Here is an 18068-nt window from a genome sequence, read left to right on the forward strand (position 1 = left end):
AGAAAAAAGGAAATGTTGTCCTTCATGTGTTTCTGATTATTTCTGTTTCCTACCCCCTTTGTGCTTTGCCATCCTTTTTACAATTTCAGACTGCAGAATACATTTCCTTGTGTTCACCCTTGATGCTGGGTGTGCTGCTATAGCCAGCTGGGCTAGAATTAGCCATCATGTTTTTCTGCTGAATTTACTTCCTTACTAAAAGTTATCTAAATCTTCCAGCTTCTGCTCTGCTTTTGGTGGTTACATTAGGAATGTAGTTAGCAGTGTCATTCTCCACTCCTGTCTGCTTGCAGTTGGTATTTGGTGTTCCATGTGTCATTCTTTGATGGGCAATAAAATGCATCCTCTTATTTTGGTTAACTTATTTAGTGCTTTTCCTTCGCTTCTGCAGAAGCGCCAAGCTACATTCTAAATCTTGATCAAGTTTACTTAATTAGTAATTACCATGAAATTCTGCTACGTCGTTTCTCTTTTCACCTTGTATTTATCATGGTTTCTTTCAATGTTTTCATTATTTTAGGCACAACATAGGCTTTCCCATTGTCGAGTGCTCTTCTGAAGGAGACTTCATTATTTCCAAACCACCGGACACAGGGGGGCTGATCTCCTTTGGCACTGTGGCTGAACAGCTGGTGTATGAAGTGGGCAATCCTCAGCGCTACCTTTTACCAGATGTCACCTGTGACTTTTCTCAAGTTTCCATCACTGAAATGCCAGGTTAGTCTGCCTGTATGTTAAGAGATGTGTAAACTAGATGATCCAACTGAAGCCATTGCTTTAATTTCCGTGTTTTATCTGTGTATTCCTTGCCATATCAATTCCTTAAGGCATCATATTGTAACCAACTGATTTTTTTCGTAGAAACAAAGTTCCTTGCAAGGACTCAGTTCATTTTTTCCAAGGAACTTTGTTAGAAATTGTCTTAGGAATTGTAACCATACTCCTAGTGTTCTTACTGGTAATCTAAGTCTTTGATCACTGCTCTTACTGCTTCACTTTTAAGGCATATCTAACACCAGCCAAGACTTTGAACTGTGCTCCACTGTGATTTTGTATTTTTTTTTTAAACTCCAGCTCAGTTTATTTGCTCAAAAAGGTGTATTTAATTAAAAAAAATCATTAGAAATGTAACAATGAGCAGCTGTGTTGTTCTAAGCATCACTTAATCATAGTGTTTTCCCTAGGCATAATTAGTTGGATCACAGTGGTAGAAGCTTGCTTAGGTAGAAGACATCCACTGGAAAACATGTGTTAGAAGAGGTGGATTTCCATCCTCAAACCTACAACAGTCACATGAACAGCCAACAGGCTAAAGGTGCATATAACACTTGTTTCAAGTTTGGACTTGAAGGCAAAGCAACAAAACAAAACTCAAAAAGCCCTGAACTGCGAGATTTGTTGATTGGATTAGAGCGTGTGATAAAGTTTTACTCCACCTGTGACACGTATATTCATTTTCCTTCTAATGGAACTGAACCTGCGACAGTATGCTGAGTGCCTTTGTAAGACTTACAACAGCTGAAATTTCAAATTAAGAACTTCCTGGGAAAAATACATTGCTTCAATAATAAAAGTACTGTAAAACCGTACAGTGAACCTTGTGCTCATGCAACATAACCGAACGGCACTCTGATAAGAGCAGTTTATTGCTCGTAGCCACTAGTTTTGTCTTTTTTTTTTTTTTAAGAAAAAAGAAAAAGAGAACCCTAACCTTCCTATGAACTCTCAGCTTACAAATGACCCGATATGACATGTTTGAACTTAAAATGAACTTTCACATGAACTTTCAGTTAGTCTTCTTAGAAATATAGCAGATGGAAAATGGACAGATTTCTTAAATATTTTTAGTTTGAAGTGCTTTGACACGTACACCAGTAAAAGCAGGGCATGCTATCTGGTTTTGCTGTTTACATTGCTGATTTTATTGTCCTGCTGGATTAGTGACAATGTTTGAACTGAGAGGTGCTTCTGTTTTCTTTTAGTCAATGGATGTCATGCATTTTGTTTTGTTTATGTTACTCCTCAACCAGCTATATGAAAGTCTTCCAGATTTTTACTGACCGTAGAGATATTGTTTTCTGTTGACAAAGAAAACAGTTTCTTCTGTTGAACAAACCTTATTTCAGCCTTGCAGAGAGTGGTGATATTTATGCGTGATACATAAAACTAAGGTCAGTCTGATTCCGTTTTTCAGATATGTTCTGAAGGGATTTTTTGTTTGGGTCACATCAAAGTATTTCTGTAAAGCTCGAAACTGTTTCCTAAATATCTGCAAGCACAGATTAGCTGCTGTGTAATGCTGTCAGTTTGACATGAGATGCTGATCCTGCACTGCTGATTTTTAAGGGACTTCACCTACTTGTTCCAGTTCAAACTTGAAGTTTGAACCTGATGACATGGCAGCGTTTTCTTGTTTCTTCTTGTTATTAATATACCTGATACTGAACAAAGGAGTTGCACAAGAACATATATTCAGATTGTTCTGTTTCTATGATCAAGAAGAATGCTGAAGTTAAACGATCCCTTCAGTTATGAGCTATCAGCAAATAAGTTTTCACATCGTTCTGGTTCTGTTTCTTTGCCAAGTGTGAGGGACCGTTGTCCACTCCAGCAAGCTGCAGTAAATGATGTGCTTTGTGTGTGTGAGCAGTGACTGGTTGTTAAGTGGAAAATAACTACTGGATCTGAACTTCTAAGGTTTCTTTCTGTGTTAAGTAATTATAATGTTGATATAAACATTTCAAGCATTTTGTTAAAAGACACGTTGAAGTTAGAATTACAGCCATCATGTTTCAGTTCAGAAGGCAGAGAGGACTGTTTTGTAGAAGGTTCTCTCTTCTGTGGTAGTACAGCTATCAGTGATTTGTTTTTCTGATAAAATGCATTTGGTTAACATAAAGCATGTCTTTGAAGTTATTCTGAAGAAGCTTCAGTATTGATTTATTTTTTTTTAACCACTCCAGGTTTTGAAGGTGGTGCAGTGAAAGTTCATGGAGCGAAAGGATCACCTCCTTCAGCGTTTTATAAGGTATTACTTTCTTTCTAAGTAAGGAGTACCTTACACTCTATATAAAATTTGATATTTTGGAGAAAATAAAAATATTTTCTGCCAAAAATTGTTGCCTCTTTAATGTCTTTACACAGACACGCATCAGTGCACACATGAAAAAGACCAAGCGAACATTACTGGATGTATAGAAATGTGATTATTTATGTAACAGGAAAATCCACATATAGCCAGAAAAGGCTGAAATGGTTTTTTTTTTAATAATAAATTGTGATAGATTACTCAGCTTTTCAGCTCCAGAATGCATCTCATGTACCAAAATGTGTAGGTACAGGAGATATGTAGAGGTATAGGAGATAATTTAAGATGACAGTGAGAAATGATTCTGAGTTTTACAGTTCTACAGGTTTGACTTTTCTTGTGATACCATTTCACATTTGAAGTAGTAGAGTAAGTTTACTGATTATCGTGCTTTCTTATCATTCCACTACTGAGATTGTAAAAAATGTAACTGTTAGAGAGCATTTATACTATATCATTACTGAATCACGCGTGACTTTTAATCCCTTTCTTGTTAGGTAAGTGCCACTTACCTTGATGGTTTCAGAGCTACTGCTGTCTGTCCAGTGGGAGGTCCGAAGGCTGTACAAAAAGGAAAACTCACTGCTGAAAGTATTCTCAAAAGGTTAGTATTTGTTGCTCGAAAGGGGTTTTGGTTATTTGATATTCGGAGATAATGAAAATAGAATGGTGACATGATGGTATCACATTAACCTTTAAGAACCATAGAAGACAGAAGTCGGAGGATGTTTCAAGACTTCAGTTAACTGAAATGAGGTTTCCTACACAACCTGTAACTACACTTTTAAGCTGTTTGACAGAGAGGAAAAGGTTAGAAAGTACTGTTCAAAATGAACAGGCGAGACCCAAATTTATTAGATTTCAGACAGATTTTTATTTGATTTCTTTTCCACAGAACTCATTATCAAAAACTTGGAAGCTATGAAATGTAGATAGTTTACTAAAATTGTTTTAGACAAAATACCGTATTGCCTTGAAAATGGGACTAATATTTATTTTTGCTGGAACAATTCTCTTGTTGGTAAACAGCCTGACAGACCTCTGGTCATGTTGTCATGCCAGGATATTTGTAAGAGGGATTCCTCTTAAATATAATTGTACTTGCAGAAGTCTTGGACCATTTATTCCAATAGCACCCAAACTTTGTAGTTATGTGAGCTACTGCTTTCCTCTCAGTTTTATATAAGACTTCTCTGTCAGTCCACCTGTGGAACAAGCTCTCTGGGCTCTCTAGGCACCTTTTAGAAATCAAGTAAATCAAGTATTATTTTTTTTTCCCATGCTCATTGGAAGAGAAATGGCCTCAGTGGTAGTATACTGACCACCTTCATTTTTTTTATATCAAGGAGAATCTCACTTTATATTTAAGCCCCTCTCATGTTCCAGGTGCCTTGTTTAATATTCACAACAGTGGTGATACTGCTACTGTCTTCACAGTAGTCAATTGATGGAAAATGTTTTTCTCATCCTAACATAATTCCAGTGTTTCAGCTGATTAAATCTCTCAAACAGCTAGAAAGTTGCCAGACAAAGAAGGAAAGGAAAAACAGATTAGTTGATTCAGAATCTAACTTATTTTTCCAGTCTGCAACATGTTAAAATTTTGGACTACTTCTAATAGTTTTATTAGGTTAAAGCATTTTTCCTCTCATATTTTTTACTGTGAGTTTTCTGTCTTTGGACTTCGTACGACTGTTGAAAAATTAAAAGATGAAGATCATTCTCGGTTTGTTCAGTGCTTGAAAGTTAGGCTGCCTTTTGATGAGAGCCTTTAGGAATACCAATTTAGTTGTTGAGCCTGCCCCCCAAAATGTCAGTTGCTGTTTCTCTAAAAGCAGCATGTGTTTTTATGGTGTATTTAAAAAAAAAAAAAAAGTTAATTTCCATTATTAATCACCATTGGCCAAACGTTGCATTCTTGAAACAGCGTGCTTTTGGTAGAAATAACCTTACAGAATTACTGTGAGGAAATTCACGGGGCCGGAATAGACAGGCGTGAGTAGTGAAAAAGAGTTCTTAGAAGTTCTGTCAAATTATTGGCATTGGAGTTATATGTTCATTAGTTGGAACCGACTATCTGTATGTTTGAATAAAAGTTCGTCCTCCAGTGATATTTTTCTGCATTGATGGCTGTGATGTAGTGAGGTAGCTGCTTGTATTTATTGCTGGGTCATAATGTCTTGCTGGAGAAACAGAGGTAAGAACTGAATTACTAATGTGAAAACCAGGAAGGCTGTATGTACTGTAATACTCTTTCAAGCAGTTATTTTTTTTTTTAATATAAAAGACCATCTGTCTGGCTTTGCTCATCATCTGTCATAGAATTTGATTAAAGAAAAGGCTCAAACTGAAACGGAGGGATAAATTCAGAGGTACTTTGCCTGTATCACTTTGGATGCAATATTTCTGTTTGTTTGTGTAGTAAAAACTATCAGTAACCAGCTTACATTGCAGAGCTAATTCCTGTGACCACACAGGGATACTACAGAGAATTACTTTGAGACAGTTTACTAATTAAAAAAACAATCATTTGTTGCAGGACACGTCTCATTTTCAGTCAGCTTGGGTACGAAGATTACAGTGCAGTTAACATACAGGTTTTAGGGTCTGAAGATACATATGGGCCGCACGCTAGAAGGAGTATAGATGGTGTAAGTATGCAGTGCAGTGTTCTTAAACTTGTACTGACCTCCTCTTCTTAATCTCTCCATATCATTATCTTGTTCCCTAACTTTAAAGAAAGTCACTGTCATCCTGGAATTTCACCCTGCCATCTTGCAGAGAGTTCAGTGTCGTACTTAGTGTACAGAATTACTGACAGAGTCTTTGTATTGGGTCTTGCAGAAGATAAGGAATCTTACAGAAATGTTGTTCTGATCTGTTCATCTGAAGAAACACCTGAAATGTTCTTACAGTGTAGACTTTCATTGCGTTAGGGCACAAGTCTAGAAGACAGCAGTATAAAAGAAAAGGCAGAGTTGTTATTGCTTGTGCTAAAGCTCTGTGGGTCCCATCTGTGGAACAGTCCTCAACTACATAATCCTGTAGCATGTTTTGTGGCTTGTTGCATTCATCTGTAAGAATGTGAATGATGACTGCAGCCACTGCAGCTGTGATATCCAGATTGCTTTCCTTATCTAGAAATGGAAGATCTTTCCATAGGAGGAAGACTGTAAATTTTGTCCCCACTTACATATGCTTAAAATATTTAGACAGTTTAGATTGTTCCAAAACAGTAGGATCTAATTCTTTTCTGTCAATGAAAGCCTTACAAAAACCTTATGATACATTTGTCAAAACTCAGCTCTGTGAGTTTGATCTTGGCAATGCCAGCATGTGAAAAGCTGAAAATGTGTCAGTGTAAGGAAAAAAAAAAAAAAAAAAAAAAAGATAGTGAAACTTGTATTTTAGAAATTATTTGCTCTTAGAAATGAGACAAGTTGTGTCTGCAGCTGTGTGTGCTTTAGTGCTTGAGCTTCAGTTTTGTTCTGTACAGCAGCAAGAATTGCTTCCTGCAGAGCCATCTGTGATGTGGTCTTTTCAGAATGACAAACCCTGCTACATTAAATGTGTTACTGAGATTGCAGAAGGAAAATACTGGAGCATAGGAGCACATTTTCCAGATATTCAACTTCAGTGTTCTCTTTGCACCAGTTCCTTTCGATTAGGCATCATAATTCATTTTTTAATGATATCATTACATGAGAAGTTTTCTGTGATGCTCACTAGAGTGAATAATGGTTTGGAAAAGAACAGCTTCTCTGTTCTTACTGTTCAGTTTGCCTTGCTTACATTATACTGAAAACATTTTCCAAACCAAGTTGAATATTTACAGTATTTCCTGTATTTTAGCCTCAGCTTCCAGGTCTTACAATAAAATTAAATGCAGCAGTGTCTCTGTACATGCTTTCCATACATGCCTCCAATAGGAAGGTTAAAGCTGCAACACAGGAAGCTGCTTTGCAACCTTATCTTCTTCACACTGGTTCTCTGACAGAGGAACCTAACCCAAATAGTTCTCATCTGGAAAGCAGTCGCAGTAGCTTCAGAGGAGTGGGGGAAGAGTGAGGGTTGCTTTGCCATTTAAAACAAAGCTGTAAACTCGTGAGAGAAACACATGCCCTTTGGTAGATGTATTGTCTTTCTGATTATGTCTTTCTGCACGAAATTAGTTCTGCTTGTTTGGATTGCAAATAACAGTGGTCAAAAGCAGAGCCATGTTGTGCTGAGTGGTATGTTATCACACAAGGGAAACAATCTGTGCTTCAAAGATTCATCTGCCTGAATTTAAACTGTGCACTGGCTGTGTATCTCAGAGTTGGATCCATTTAGTCTAGAGTGAGATGATGTTTATAACACTGAATATTCCCAGCAGAGGATGATAGCCTTGAGAAATACGAAAATCCTTGCTTCCTTTCCTGTCTTTCCAGTCTCTTCACCTGTTTCCATAGCTGTTCTTTGCCGCTCTGATTGCTTGCTTTATCAGCAGAAACAGTGGACCCGAGTCAGCACTGAGTGACTCTGGTGGTATTTAATTGCTAATACTTCCTGCTCTGATTTTTCTGTTCTTGAGGAAGAAGGGATTATGGCAATGTCACAGTATCAATGAGTTCATGATTTAGAAATACTGGATGTGTTTCACGTGAAAGTTATATATTAACAGTACCTGACTTACTAGTTGGTTTTGCAAAAGCAGCGCTGAGCATGGGTGTGAGCAAATTCTTAACAGTACAGAAATAATGCTTCATTAACCAAAATGCAATAGTTTTCTTCTAGCCCTTTTACGCCGCATTTCTGAACTTGAAAGATAAATTTGTTTTGCTGTTTTTTGGTATGTTTTTTAATCGTACGGTAATAGAAGTGACTGAAATGGTCTGCAACTTCAGTTTTGGTATTGGATGAACGCACAGAGGTCAGGACTCTGCTTTCATAGACCACTGCATGCTCTCGTGCATCTGGATAGGGCACGAGGTTGGGGCTTAAATGCAGTATTGAAGAGGTAGTGCAGTGCAGAAGCAGGAGCAGATGCAGATGTGAATACATAAGCATGCTTTCTGTGAGAGTATTTTTAGGTGAATCTCCAGACAGCTTTGTGAGCTCTTTAAAAATAAAAAAGAGGAAAGAAAGTTTCAATTTGTAGCATTTGTTTCAATTGCCACGTTTTTCTTCTAAGGCCCTTCACTGCTGTGTTTTAGCTGGAGAGCTGGGAGCTTTTTGTCTTGCTGTGAGTTTGTTCATTTTGGGATTTTAATGTGTATTTGAGTTGGAGTACAGCACTTAGTAGTCTGTTAAAATAACTACCTCTTTGGGACGATCTTACAGTAGCCAGAATGACTGGCATAGCAGTACTGTATGCTACATGTCTTCTGAGCACCATTTCAGCAGCTGTCAATAGGAAATGCAACCGTGTTCTTACATTTTGAAGTTACTTAAGTTCCTGAAGCTGACTTGAGATTTTTCTAATGTTGTCATGTTCTACAGTTATTATTTCTGTGAAAATGTATGGTGTATATGCTTGGAAATTAGACTTATGAGACATCTGTATTTACTTTTATGCCATGTTTTTAAAGAATGCAACTTTACAGAAACATTGGTAATGAAAATAAACTAAACTAAATGAAACTAACTAAAGTTAGGAGATGTATTAAGAAACAGACAGTTTAGGAGTTTGGATCCGTGTTTTCTTTGGTTATTTTGAAGAGGAAAGCATTTATTTTTGTAAGTCTAAAATGCTTACTTGAGTCTTAAAACTTGCTAAGAATTTTTTTTTTTTGTATGATACTTGTTAAATTTACTTGAATTGTAATTAATGTATTGTTTTAGGCGTGATGGCATAGTGGTTTTCCCTATGCCAGCTGTGCAAATTAGCAGTTGCTCCATTATAGAACTATTGAGTTCTAGTTCTTGAAATCAGGAGCACCCATTCAACTTCCTTCAGTGAATAAGCATCTAACCATACCACAGGAAAGCTGAGTTGTGAGTTTTGTCTGACCACAACTTGAAGTCAGCTCATTTAACAACTGCCTGCATATATTATCTTCTCTCCTGTTCCCATCTCTTAGGAGAATAATGCTGCCAGCACAAAGGCTCTCTTGTCTTTTCAGGGTTAAGTCATGAAAAATTTGGCCAAGTGTAGGGTAATGCTGTTCCCTGGTCCAGAAAAAACTCCTTGCAGGAGTCATTCCATTCTTTTCAACTGACATAAAAACATGCACTTTTGCTCCACACCTCATCTCCTGTGTTTTGAGGCTGTACGTGCTCATAGGTGTTTGTTTCTGGCAGCATGTGGATCTCGAGTGTGGATCTTCTTGTGGAAATGTCACCAATTTCTCTATAGGTAAAGAAATAGGCTTTTTTTCTAAAATCTGTTGAATGTTTTACACTAATAAGAAAAATGCTATTCTGAAATATTCATGATTTTATGCATAATTAGGGAAGCTATCAAACACTTCAGAAATTGCTACTTAAAAGAAGTTGGGATGAACTATTGTATGTATTGTTTTTGTTGGAAACTTGGTATTTTTTTAGTTCTGTTCTCTCTTTAAACTCCCAAGGATTAGGTTTGACTTCTTTTCTGTGAGCAGATCTATTTACTTTGTGATGCTAAGGAAAGTAGCCTTGGCCCCAGAGCATTCTCAGTCCATTAGAAATAGGAGTACAGTTTGCTTGCCCATCTCACTAAGTGAAGCAGTTTTCTTACAAATTAGTGTTTGTTACAGTACTTGATTTTGAAGGATGTTTTGATGCACAGCATTGTAGCAGTCTGAAGTACCCAGTGATTGATGTACTGGTAAAGATGATGTTAACTGAAAGTTACAGATATGTTGGATGGAAAGCCACTAACTGAAAATTGTAGTTAGTACTGAGCATGAGATGTCCATTACATTTGCTTTGAATGCTGAGCTACAGTTGCTTTTTGATTTGACAGATGTAACTGCTGTTCTGCTGCTAAGCTAATCTGCTTTTTCAAAGCAGGGTCCTCGAGAAGCTGTTATTTGGCTTGCAGTACATCATAAGCAAAAAGAAGCTTTAGAAATCTTCTCCAAAGAGATTGCACCAGCTGGAACTGGCATGGGTAAACATTCACATCTTTCTCCAACAATATAATTTAGCTGTTTATGTAGAGAAGTCAAACTTTCGGATCTAATTTAAAAGTTTTAAATAGTATACTGCAGAGAGAATGCTCATGGTCCCCATCTGAGTCTTTACTCACACTGTGCATGTTAGCTCCCCAACTTAAATTCTGATCTTGCACTATTATGTCTAGCCTCATGTTAATGTATTTAACTTTTGACTTGAAGTGAGTGTGTTGTACTGGATTCTTTTCATTGACCTCCGAAGTAAAGACAAAACACCAGGATTTAATTAAAAGTCAGTCTTGGTTTTAAGAGTATATAGTTTTAAGTATTTGCACAAAGGTCACCTGTTGTGAAATCGTCTCTGCTTCTTTTGTTTTATTAGATATTTGTTCCAAGAAAAACTTTGCATTTATTCACTGTAATTTTCATTGCACTGTCATAGCTTCCTAGGAGAACTTCTTAACTGATCACTTTGAGCACATTTTTTTTTTCTCTCTTTTTTCTCTTCTCCACCCTCGTCAAATCTAAGTGTTACCACTGTATTCATCTTAGTTGTAAGGTCTACATTATGTGCTGGGATCTGACTGCTGCTTACGCTACGAACACTCATTTAATCTTTTTAAAATCCATTTAAAATTTGGAGAGCTTCTTCTGGAAGACTGGAGGTCGGCTGCGTTGCAATTGCTTCTCTGTATTAATAGAGCAATGTATTGGGGATTTACATGAATCTTCAAATTAAATTGTTTAACCTGAATGTCAACTTCCAGAACACGTTTAGAATCCTGATTCGTGGTGGCTGAATGTTGCTGTGCAATTAAACAATTGGTCAACATTTTCTTTTGGTGGATTCAAAATTGTTTGGAACTAAGCATGTTCTCTGTTTTTAAGGTGGTGTCAGAGCTGCAGATAGCATAGTACCTCTTTTTAGTTGTGTTTATAAAAGGATTGATGCATGGTCCTCTTTTTTTTTCCCCTTTTTTTTTTACTCCCTCCTACAAAACAGAATACAATCAGTTAGAAGTAATTAGGAAGATTCATTTTAAAATATTTTGCAATTGTGAAGTTTATTTAGTGGATCAACATTTACCATAGATGTGCATTACTTCCAAAGACTGTTAACGTTAATGAATGATACTGTTTTCATGGTTAGATCGAGCTGCCATTTCTGAAGTTAGTTAAGGATTTACAATTGAAGTAGTGTTTTTCCCTTTTCATCATTCTCGTGTTCTGTTCCTGAAAGTAAAATCTCTACTTGTTCTTTATTTTATATGTACATAGATGATCCCCTAGCAAGTGTCTTTCTGAACAAAGGAAAGATGGTTGGATTTAAAACAGTTGCTTATTTTTAGGATCTGAAGTTGACACGTACACAGTTGTCTCTCTAAAATTCTTGGTGTGTGCTTTGTCCATTTTTTTTCCACTACTGTTGTCTATAAGAATAAACAGTAAAAAATCTGTGCTACTTGACTTGAGTAGCACAGTACAGTACAGTATTAACAGTGAGTCTCCATAGTATGTGAACATTTGTTTCTTAAGGTGACTGGCCAGCTTTCAGCTCATGTTATCATAGCAGTGTCTTTTACTTAAGTGAAATTTAATCACTTTAGTCCAAATATATTTGAGCTATTTACCTGGTAAAACTTAGAGGGCAGTTTCAGCTTTTCAGTCTTTACAGGGAGCAAGAGCAGGATAAAAAGCAGCATTTTTTCCTTGTGGTTAGTAGGTGTGTTGCAGCAGTGTTCTGCATAATGCTTCACAGCAGAGACTTAAAACTCAGGCTGTTAGAACTTGAAAGTCAGAGATGTGGTTTTTACCTCATTTCTGTAATGTGTTTTTAATTCCCCTTGTTTTTATTGACCACCAGTGAGGCACTTGAGCACACTTGCACGGCTACCATTCTGCTGTACAATTTTCATATTATTAAAGTTGCAGATGCTTAAGCAAAGGGAAGAATTTCATGCTGCTGTATGTAGATGTCATCCAGGAGAGAGGGATTTTATTATGTGTTTGGAATACAGCATTTGTACTGTAAACTGCTGTTGAGCTGGGTACCTCGTTTACCACTTTAAACAGTCAGTTTTCAGTTTGATTACTTAATGGGCTTAAGGAGATACAAGCTATTAAAAAACTAAACCAATCATTTTCTATTTTTTGCAGTTAGTACCTGAGATTGGTTAACTTCCATTTGGTGAAAGAATGCTTTTTGTTCTCTGGGTTTCTCAATAATTTGAAAATTGATAATTGTGAGTTTATTTAACAGTGGCTAGCAATTTAGTCTTTAATTTTCAGACTTAATAGTACAATTTTAGAGCTGTTTTCTTGTTCTACGAAGTGTGCTTTTGTGTACTCTTTAAATTTGGATAGATTTTTCTGAATAGAGCCTAGTGGGGAAGAGTCTCAAGAAGTGCCTTGCAGAATGGAAGTGTCGCTAGTTGTAGTTTAATAGTTCAGTAGCTAAGAAGTGTTTTATTAATAGCTTAAATCATGTGCTGACCCTTATTTCACATTGAAATGACCAGAGTTTGACACTAAGATGACAGCTGGTTAATACAACTTGAGATTTTAAAGTACTTGAGTGTATGTAAATATTATGACTGATCTCATAAGTGCGCTGGAAGATACTTCAAGGAACGTCGCAGTTCTGACTATTTATTGCAGTCTCCGTTTTTGTTTGAGAATAATACTGCAGAAGATAGTTTATCTGCTGAGTGCAGAGGATATGTAATAATTAGAATGTATAATTGACCAACGTTTAAAAAAGTACACAGTTCGTACTTTTATTACACTACGTTGTAAGAAGTAACTGTAAATATATAGCAAATATATAATTCCTTAGTGTATATGATAAATACATTAACCAGCTTTTGTTTGAGCTAATTCAGTCGTCACAAGGAGACACGGTTGTACTTTGGAACACAGTGAAGTTTCAAAGTATCAGCTATTGAATTTGAACTACTTAAAGCTTTTAAATCTCTACTAGATGTGTTTTCTAACATGATATGGGCTGTCCAAGTATTGGCAAGACCATCCTTGTTTGAGTTTTGTAGGGTGAGAAAGTGAAAAACACTGAGCTGCAGAATGAAAACATGCTTGAAGGAATCAAAAATGGTGGACTGTAGATTCAAACCTTTTAAAACCCTGATACCCAATGGAATGGCACTAAATCCATCACCTAGAAAGAAGTAAATTTAGTGGACTTAGTGCCAGACGTTTATCCAAGTCTTGCCATATATTCAGAAGTGAATGAAATCAGTAGAACTGAAGTGGCACCATTTCCAATGCTGACTCATTGCTTGTAATGCCCTTGATAGTTTGTCATTTCAGGCTATGTCCTCAGACCTGGGAGTGAAATTGTTCTAGGAAATGGCAAGTCACTGGATCAGACCCTTGAGACAAAATGAATATTCAGTATGATGGTACTATACATGCAGATGAACAGAATATAGGTGGATTAAGAAAGTCTGAAAATGTTTTATCAACTTGAGGGCATTCACATTCTTTTTACAAGTGCTGCTCTGATGAGGCACAGAAGCTGATAAATACTGATGCTGAGTAACTGAACTGAGTTGATAGTCCCTCCAACTGAAACTGACTGATTGCAGATTGGATGACCCCATTCTTAGCAATGCTTATCTGCCTTGGGGGACTAATGAATGCAGTTTGATAACAGAAGATGTTCATGCAGTGTTTCTGGGAAAATAGATCAACAACTTTGATTTAGCTGATGGCCTTATGTACTTGATGCTACAGTCTGACTGATACTCTCCACAAGTATGGCAAATTATTCATGCTAGATTTCATTGTAGATAAGTACACCTTCTTCCAGCAAGAAAGAAGGGAAACATCTGCACAGGTATTTACATAAGGAACGTGCAGTAAGCATGAATTGCAGCACAGGTAGATCTCTCTATCTCAAAGGTGTGTTGGTTGAGTTAAGGAGACCACGAGTGATTTAGAAGCGGGCTTGCTGCTGTGGTCAGACCTGCTGTTGGAGAGTGGTGCTTAACGTGTCATTGCCTTCTTTCAGTCTTGACTGAGAAATGCAGTAGGGAGCCCTGGGATGGAGGTGAGGTTTTGTGCTCTGGTGCAATCTGTTCACACAAATAACCAGTCGTAAACCACAGTCAATTTAAGATCTGGTTCATCTTCTCTGCCTGAAGTCTAAACAGGAATTGTTTGTGTATATGTTAAATATACTTGCAAGTGCTTCAGTCCTACGTACGTTAACATAAACAATGGATTCAATAATTCTAACATAGAAATGAATGATGTTGCAGCTGGCATGTAACAACATAGGTTTGCTTTGCAATTACATTTATGTGCAGGGTAGCTGCAGCGTGTCCTGAGAAAGGTCTGCATTTACAGAAGCTTACACTGGAGGAGTTTGCAGGAGTAGTGATAGTAAACAGTAATAGAAGTCTGTCATAGCATTAGAGTGTGAGTACTTGATGCTTTTAGATTTTTATATTGTTTTCTTGTTAGTGTTCAGAGAACTGCTTTGACCTGGAAGCCAAGTTTCACTGTATGAGAGCAGACGGCTTTCAGGAGCTTTCAGGAAGTTGAAATAGATTTTGGAGCAAAATCTGGTACCCTTAATGAGCAGTTCAGCTGCCTAGTGGGAAGTGAGCCATGTGACAATCCACAGATAATTTTAAATTAACTTTCTGAGCCTATTTTCAACATGACCTTACCATATCCCACTTCCTTGCCCAACAACCTAAATAAACTAGGAGCATAATTCAGTCAGCAAATAATGGCAGTTGGTTTTAATATTGCATGGATTTTTTTTCTGTTGCTTAAAAGAGCATACAGGTAGTGTTTGTAGAGTCTAATCTTCCCTGGATCATTTGAAACTGTGTAATTGTAAGAGATTAGTTTCCATTCTGTCCACAACCGTGTCCTTTGCAGCAGAACTTGGTGGGTAGAGAGTTGATTATTCATGGTTAACTTATTTGAGATTTATTTATTTATGAAACAGCGTGCCTTATGAAAGATTTCAGTAAGGCACCTTGCTTACATGCTGTTTCAGGGAAATCACTCCTCCACTGAACGTGGATCTGGACTGTAACATTGACCTGTGCTATGTTGCTCCTGTGCTACCACTTGGTCTGCATTACCAAGGCACCAAACCTAAGCTAAGGCAACTTGCTGAGTGGTAGAGGTTACCAGTGTGAGCTTATTGCCACAACAGTGTGTTTCTTGGTGTTTGGTAAGAGAGAATACACCTGGAAGAAGCATGAAGGAAAGTTAGCCAGGACAAACTTGGGTAAACACACCATTTGGGAAGCTTAATTCCTAGGCTGATTTAACATACACACTTTACAGAACTGCAGAGGAAAGAAATAGTAGATGTATCATGTATGCATACTATCTGTGCCAAGCAAACAGGATAGAAGATAAGCTAGGAAGAGCAGAACTGTTTATTTCAGGAATACTGATCTGTTAGATAAGTTTAATGGCAGAAAAGTGTAACAACCAGGTGTTGAGAAGAATCCAATCACAGTACTGATTTACTACAAATCTTGACTCATGCTAGTGATTAAAGCTCCTAAATTACCTATGTGGAAAAGAGAAAGAAAGAATGGGATGTGCAGTGTAGAGGAACCTAAAACCAGCTGTGTTAGCCAGTGAAAATGCTTGAGAGAGATGCATCTGAAATGGTTAATCTAATAAAGCAGCAGGAAATTGTGTATAGATCTGGTCAGAGATGTTTCTCTGCTCTCTTGAAAAGTGAAAAAAAACCAGTAGCACTCCCATCTCTCACACTAGTTATTCTTCTGCCAAATGTATTGCCTGACCGGCATTAGCACACATAAAGAAAAATCATCAGGTTCTTCTTTCGAAGCAGTTTATGCTTTGCACATCTTGAGACAAAATCTTTTTTTTTTTTTTTTTAAGGCAGGACTTTTTACATGTTCATCCATTTTACCCGTTCTATCAAATGTTTGGTTGTATTAACTTGATACCTTATGTAATTTGCTAAATGTTTCCAAGTATTAATAAATCTGTGTTAAAAAATGATTTTAACTACCTTAAGCAATGAGCTTTGATATTTCTGAAGGTGAATTTAACAGTTATTTTGTGAATTTCATTTTCATCGCCAGCACCTGGCCTCACTGGAGTTATTGGAGGGCGCCCTAGAATGTAAGTTAATTTTTAAAATAAAATCTTGCTTTATTAATAATTAAATTTAAGTAATTTCTGCATTCCTTGAGCTTTCTGAAATTGTTCAGAAAACTATTGCTAATTATGGGTAAAAAGCTTTCAATTTTCCAAGTGGTTGTGAAGTACGTGAATAATCTGAAGATTTTCATTAATTTGTATTTAAATACATTTATGATTGCTTTGTGTGCCTAGATCTCCAGTTTTGAAGCCATTTTTCTTCCATTATCCGAAGAGCAATGTCCAGGTAAGACTTAACACTTAAAGCCTGCTCTGTTTCTTTTGGAGTCCCAGAAGAGAAGAACTGTATACCCCAGGGGACTTTGTGTTCACAGGGGGGATAAAACTCCTGGCAAGTCACAGACTGTCTCTCTTTTCTCTTCTGCTCTGCCTGGCTAGATTCTCGGCTCAGCACTAGAGTAAGGTTTTCACTCTTTCTCATTTTACTTGATTTATTGTCTTCAATTCCAATTATATTGTAATCCTAATAATGGTATGAGAGCTTCTTCTCTCATTCAGCAGCTGAGGAAGCAATCAAAGGCCAGAATGTCGTTCTGTGTTGGCCCACAGCACTAAGTGGGGGAAACTGGCTGCCCATGGGCTGGACAGGTATACTGTTCTCTTGGAAAAGAGCTGGATTAAGGGCTGTGCCCAGTTGGTAATAGTTAATAAATAGTTAATGGCTTAAGTCCAGCTGACAACCCATTATAAGTGGTGTCCCCCGGAGGTCAGTGCTGGGGCCCATCTTGTTTAATATCTTTATCGATGACCTAGATGAGGGCATTGAGTGGGAGGTGGTGTGGATCTGCCTGAGGGCAGGGAGGCCCTGCAGAGGGATCTGGATAAGCTGGATCGCTGTGCTGAGGTGAATGGGATGAGGTTCAACAAGGCCAAGTGCCGGGTGCTGCACAACAGCCCCATGCAGTGCTACAGGCTTGGGGATGAGTGGCTGGATGACAGTGAAGAGGAAAGGGACCTGGGGGTGTTGGTGGTGCTTGGCTGAACAGGAGCCAGCAGTGTGCCCAGGTGGCCAAGAGGGCCAGCGGCATCCTGGCCTGCATTAGGAATGGTGTGGCCAGCAGGAGCAGGGAGGTGAGCATCCCCCTGTACTCAGCACTGGTGAGGCCGCACCTCCAGTGCTGTGTTCAGTTTTGGGCCCCTCACTACAAGAAAGACATTGAGGCCCTGGAGCGTGTCCAGAGAAGGGCAACGAAACTGGTGAGGGGTCTGGAGCACAAGTCTTATGAGGAGCGGCTGAAGGAGCTGGGATTGTTCAGTGCGGAGAAGAGGAGGCTCAGCGGAGACCTCACTGCACTCTGCAACTTCCTGAAGGGAGGTTGTGGTGAGGAGGGGTTTGGCCTCCCAGGCAACAAACAGGACCCGAGGAAACGGCCACAAGTTGTACCAGAGGAAGTTTGGGTTGGACATGAGGAAGAACTTGTTCTCTCACAGAGTGGTCAGGCACTGGAATGGCTGCACAGGGAGGTGGTGGAGTCGCCGTCCCTGGCATTGTTCAAGAGGCGCCTGGATGAGGAGCTGTGAGATACGGCTTAGTGCTTGTGGTAGCAGTGGTGACAAGAAAACAGTTGGACTGGATGATCTTATAGGTTGTTTCCAACCTTGTGATTCTATGATTCTAAGTACAGCAACAGGCTTCTGTTTCAAGTGATGAGGGGAAGCATTAAGAGCACAGGCAGCAAGAGAGAAGAAACCCCAAAAACAGTTAACTTAAAGAAACC

At 38.1% G+C, this 18068-nt stretch overlaps 1 protein-coding gene across 1 annotated transcript in view; it reads left to right on the plus strand.

Annotated features, from left to right (window-relative positions):
* LOC122179598 overlaps positions 1-18068 on the plus strand; it is a 45970-nt gene that overhangs the window by 15800 nt on the left and 12102 nt on the right. Inside the window, exons 9-15 of the mRNA XM_042870507.1 lie at positions 521-717; positions 2964-3028; positions 3586-3692; positions 5628-5739; positions 10064-10163; positions 16272-16311; positions 16525-16576. Of these exons, the coding sequence (XP_042726441.1) occupies positions 521-717; positions 2964-3028; positions 3586-3692; positions 5628-5739; positions 10064-10163; positions 16272-16311; positions 16525-16576 (673 nt within the window). The remainder of the gene's footprint in view (positions 1-520; positions 718-2963; positions 3029-3585; positions 3693-5627; positions 5740-10063; positions 10164-16271; positions 16312-16524; positions 16577-18068) is intronic.

The sequence above is a fragment of the Lagopus leucura genome, unplaced genomic scaffold (assembly GCF_019238085.1).
Source record: "Lagopus leucura isolate 7727_CA_CO unplaced genomic scaffold, USGS_WTPT01 Super-Scaffold_100004, whole genome shotgun sequence".
NCBI classification, from domain to species: domain Eukaryota; kingdom Metazoa; phylum Chordata; class Aves; order Galliformes; family Phasianidae; genus Lagopus; species Lagopus leucura.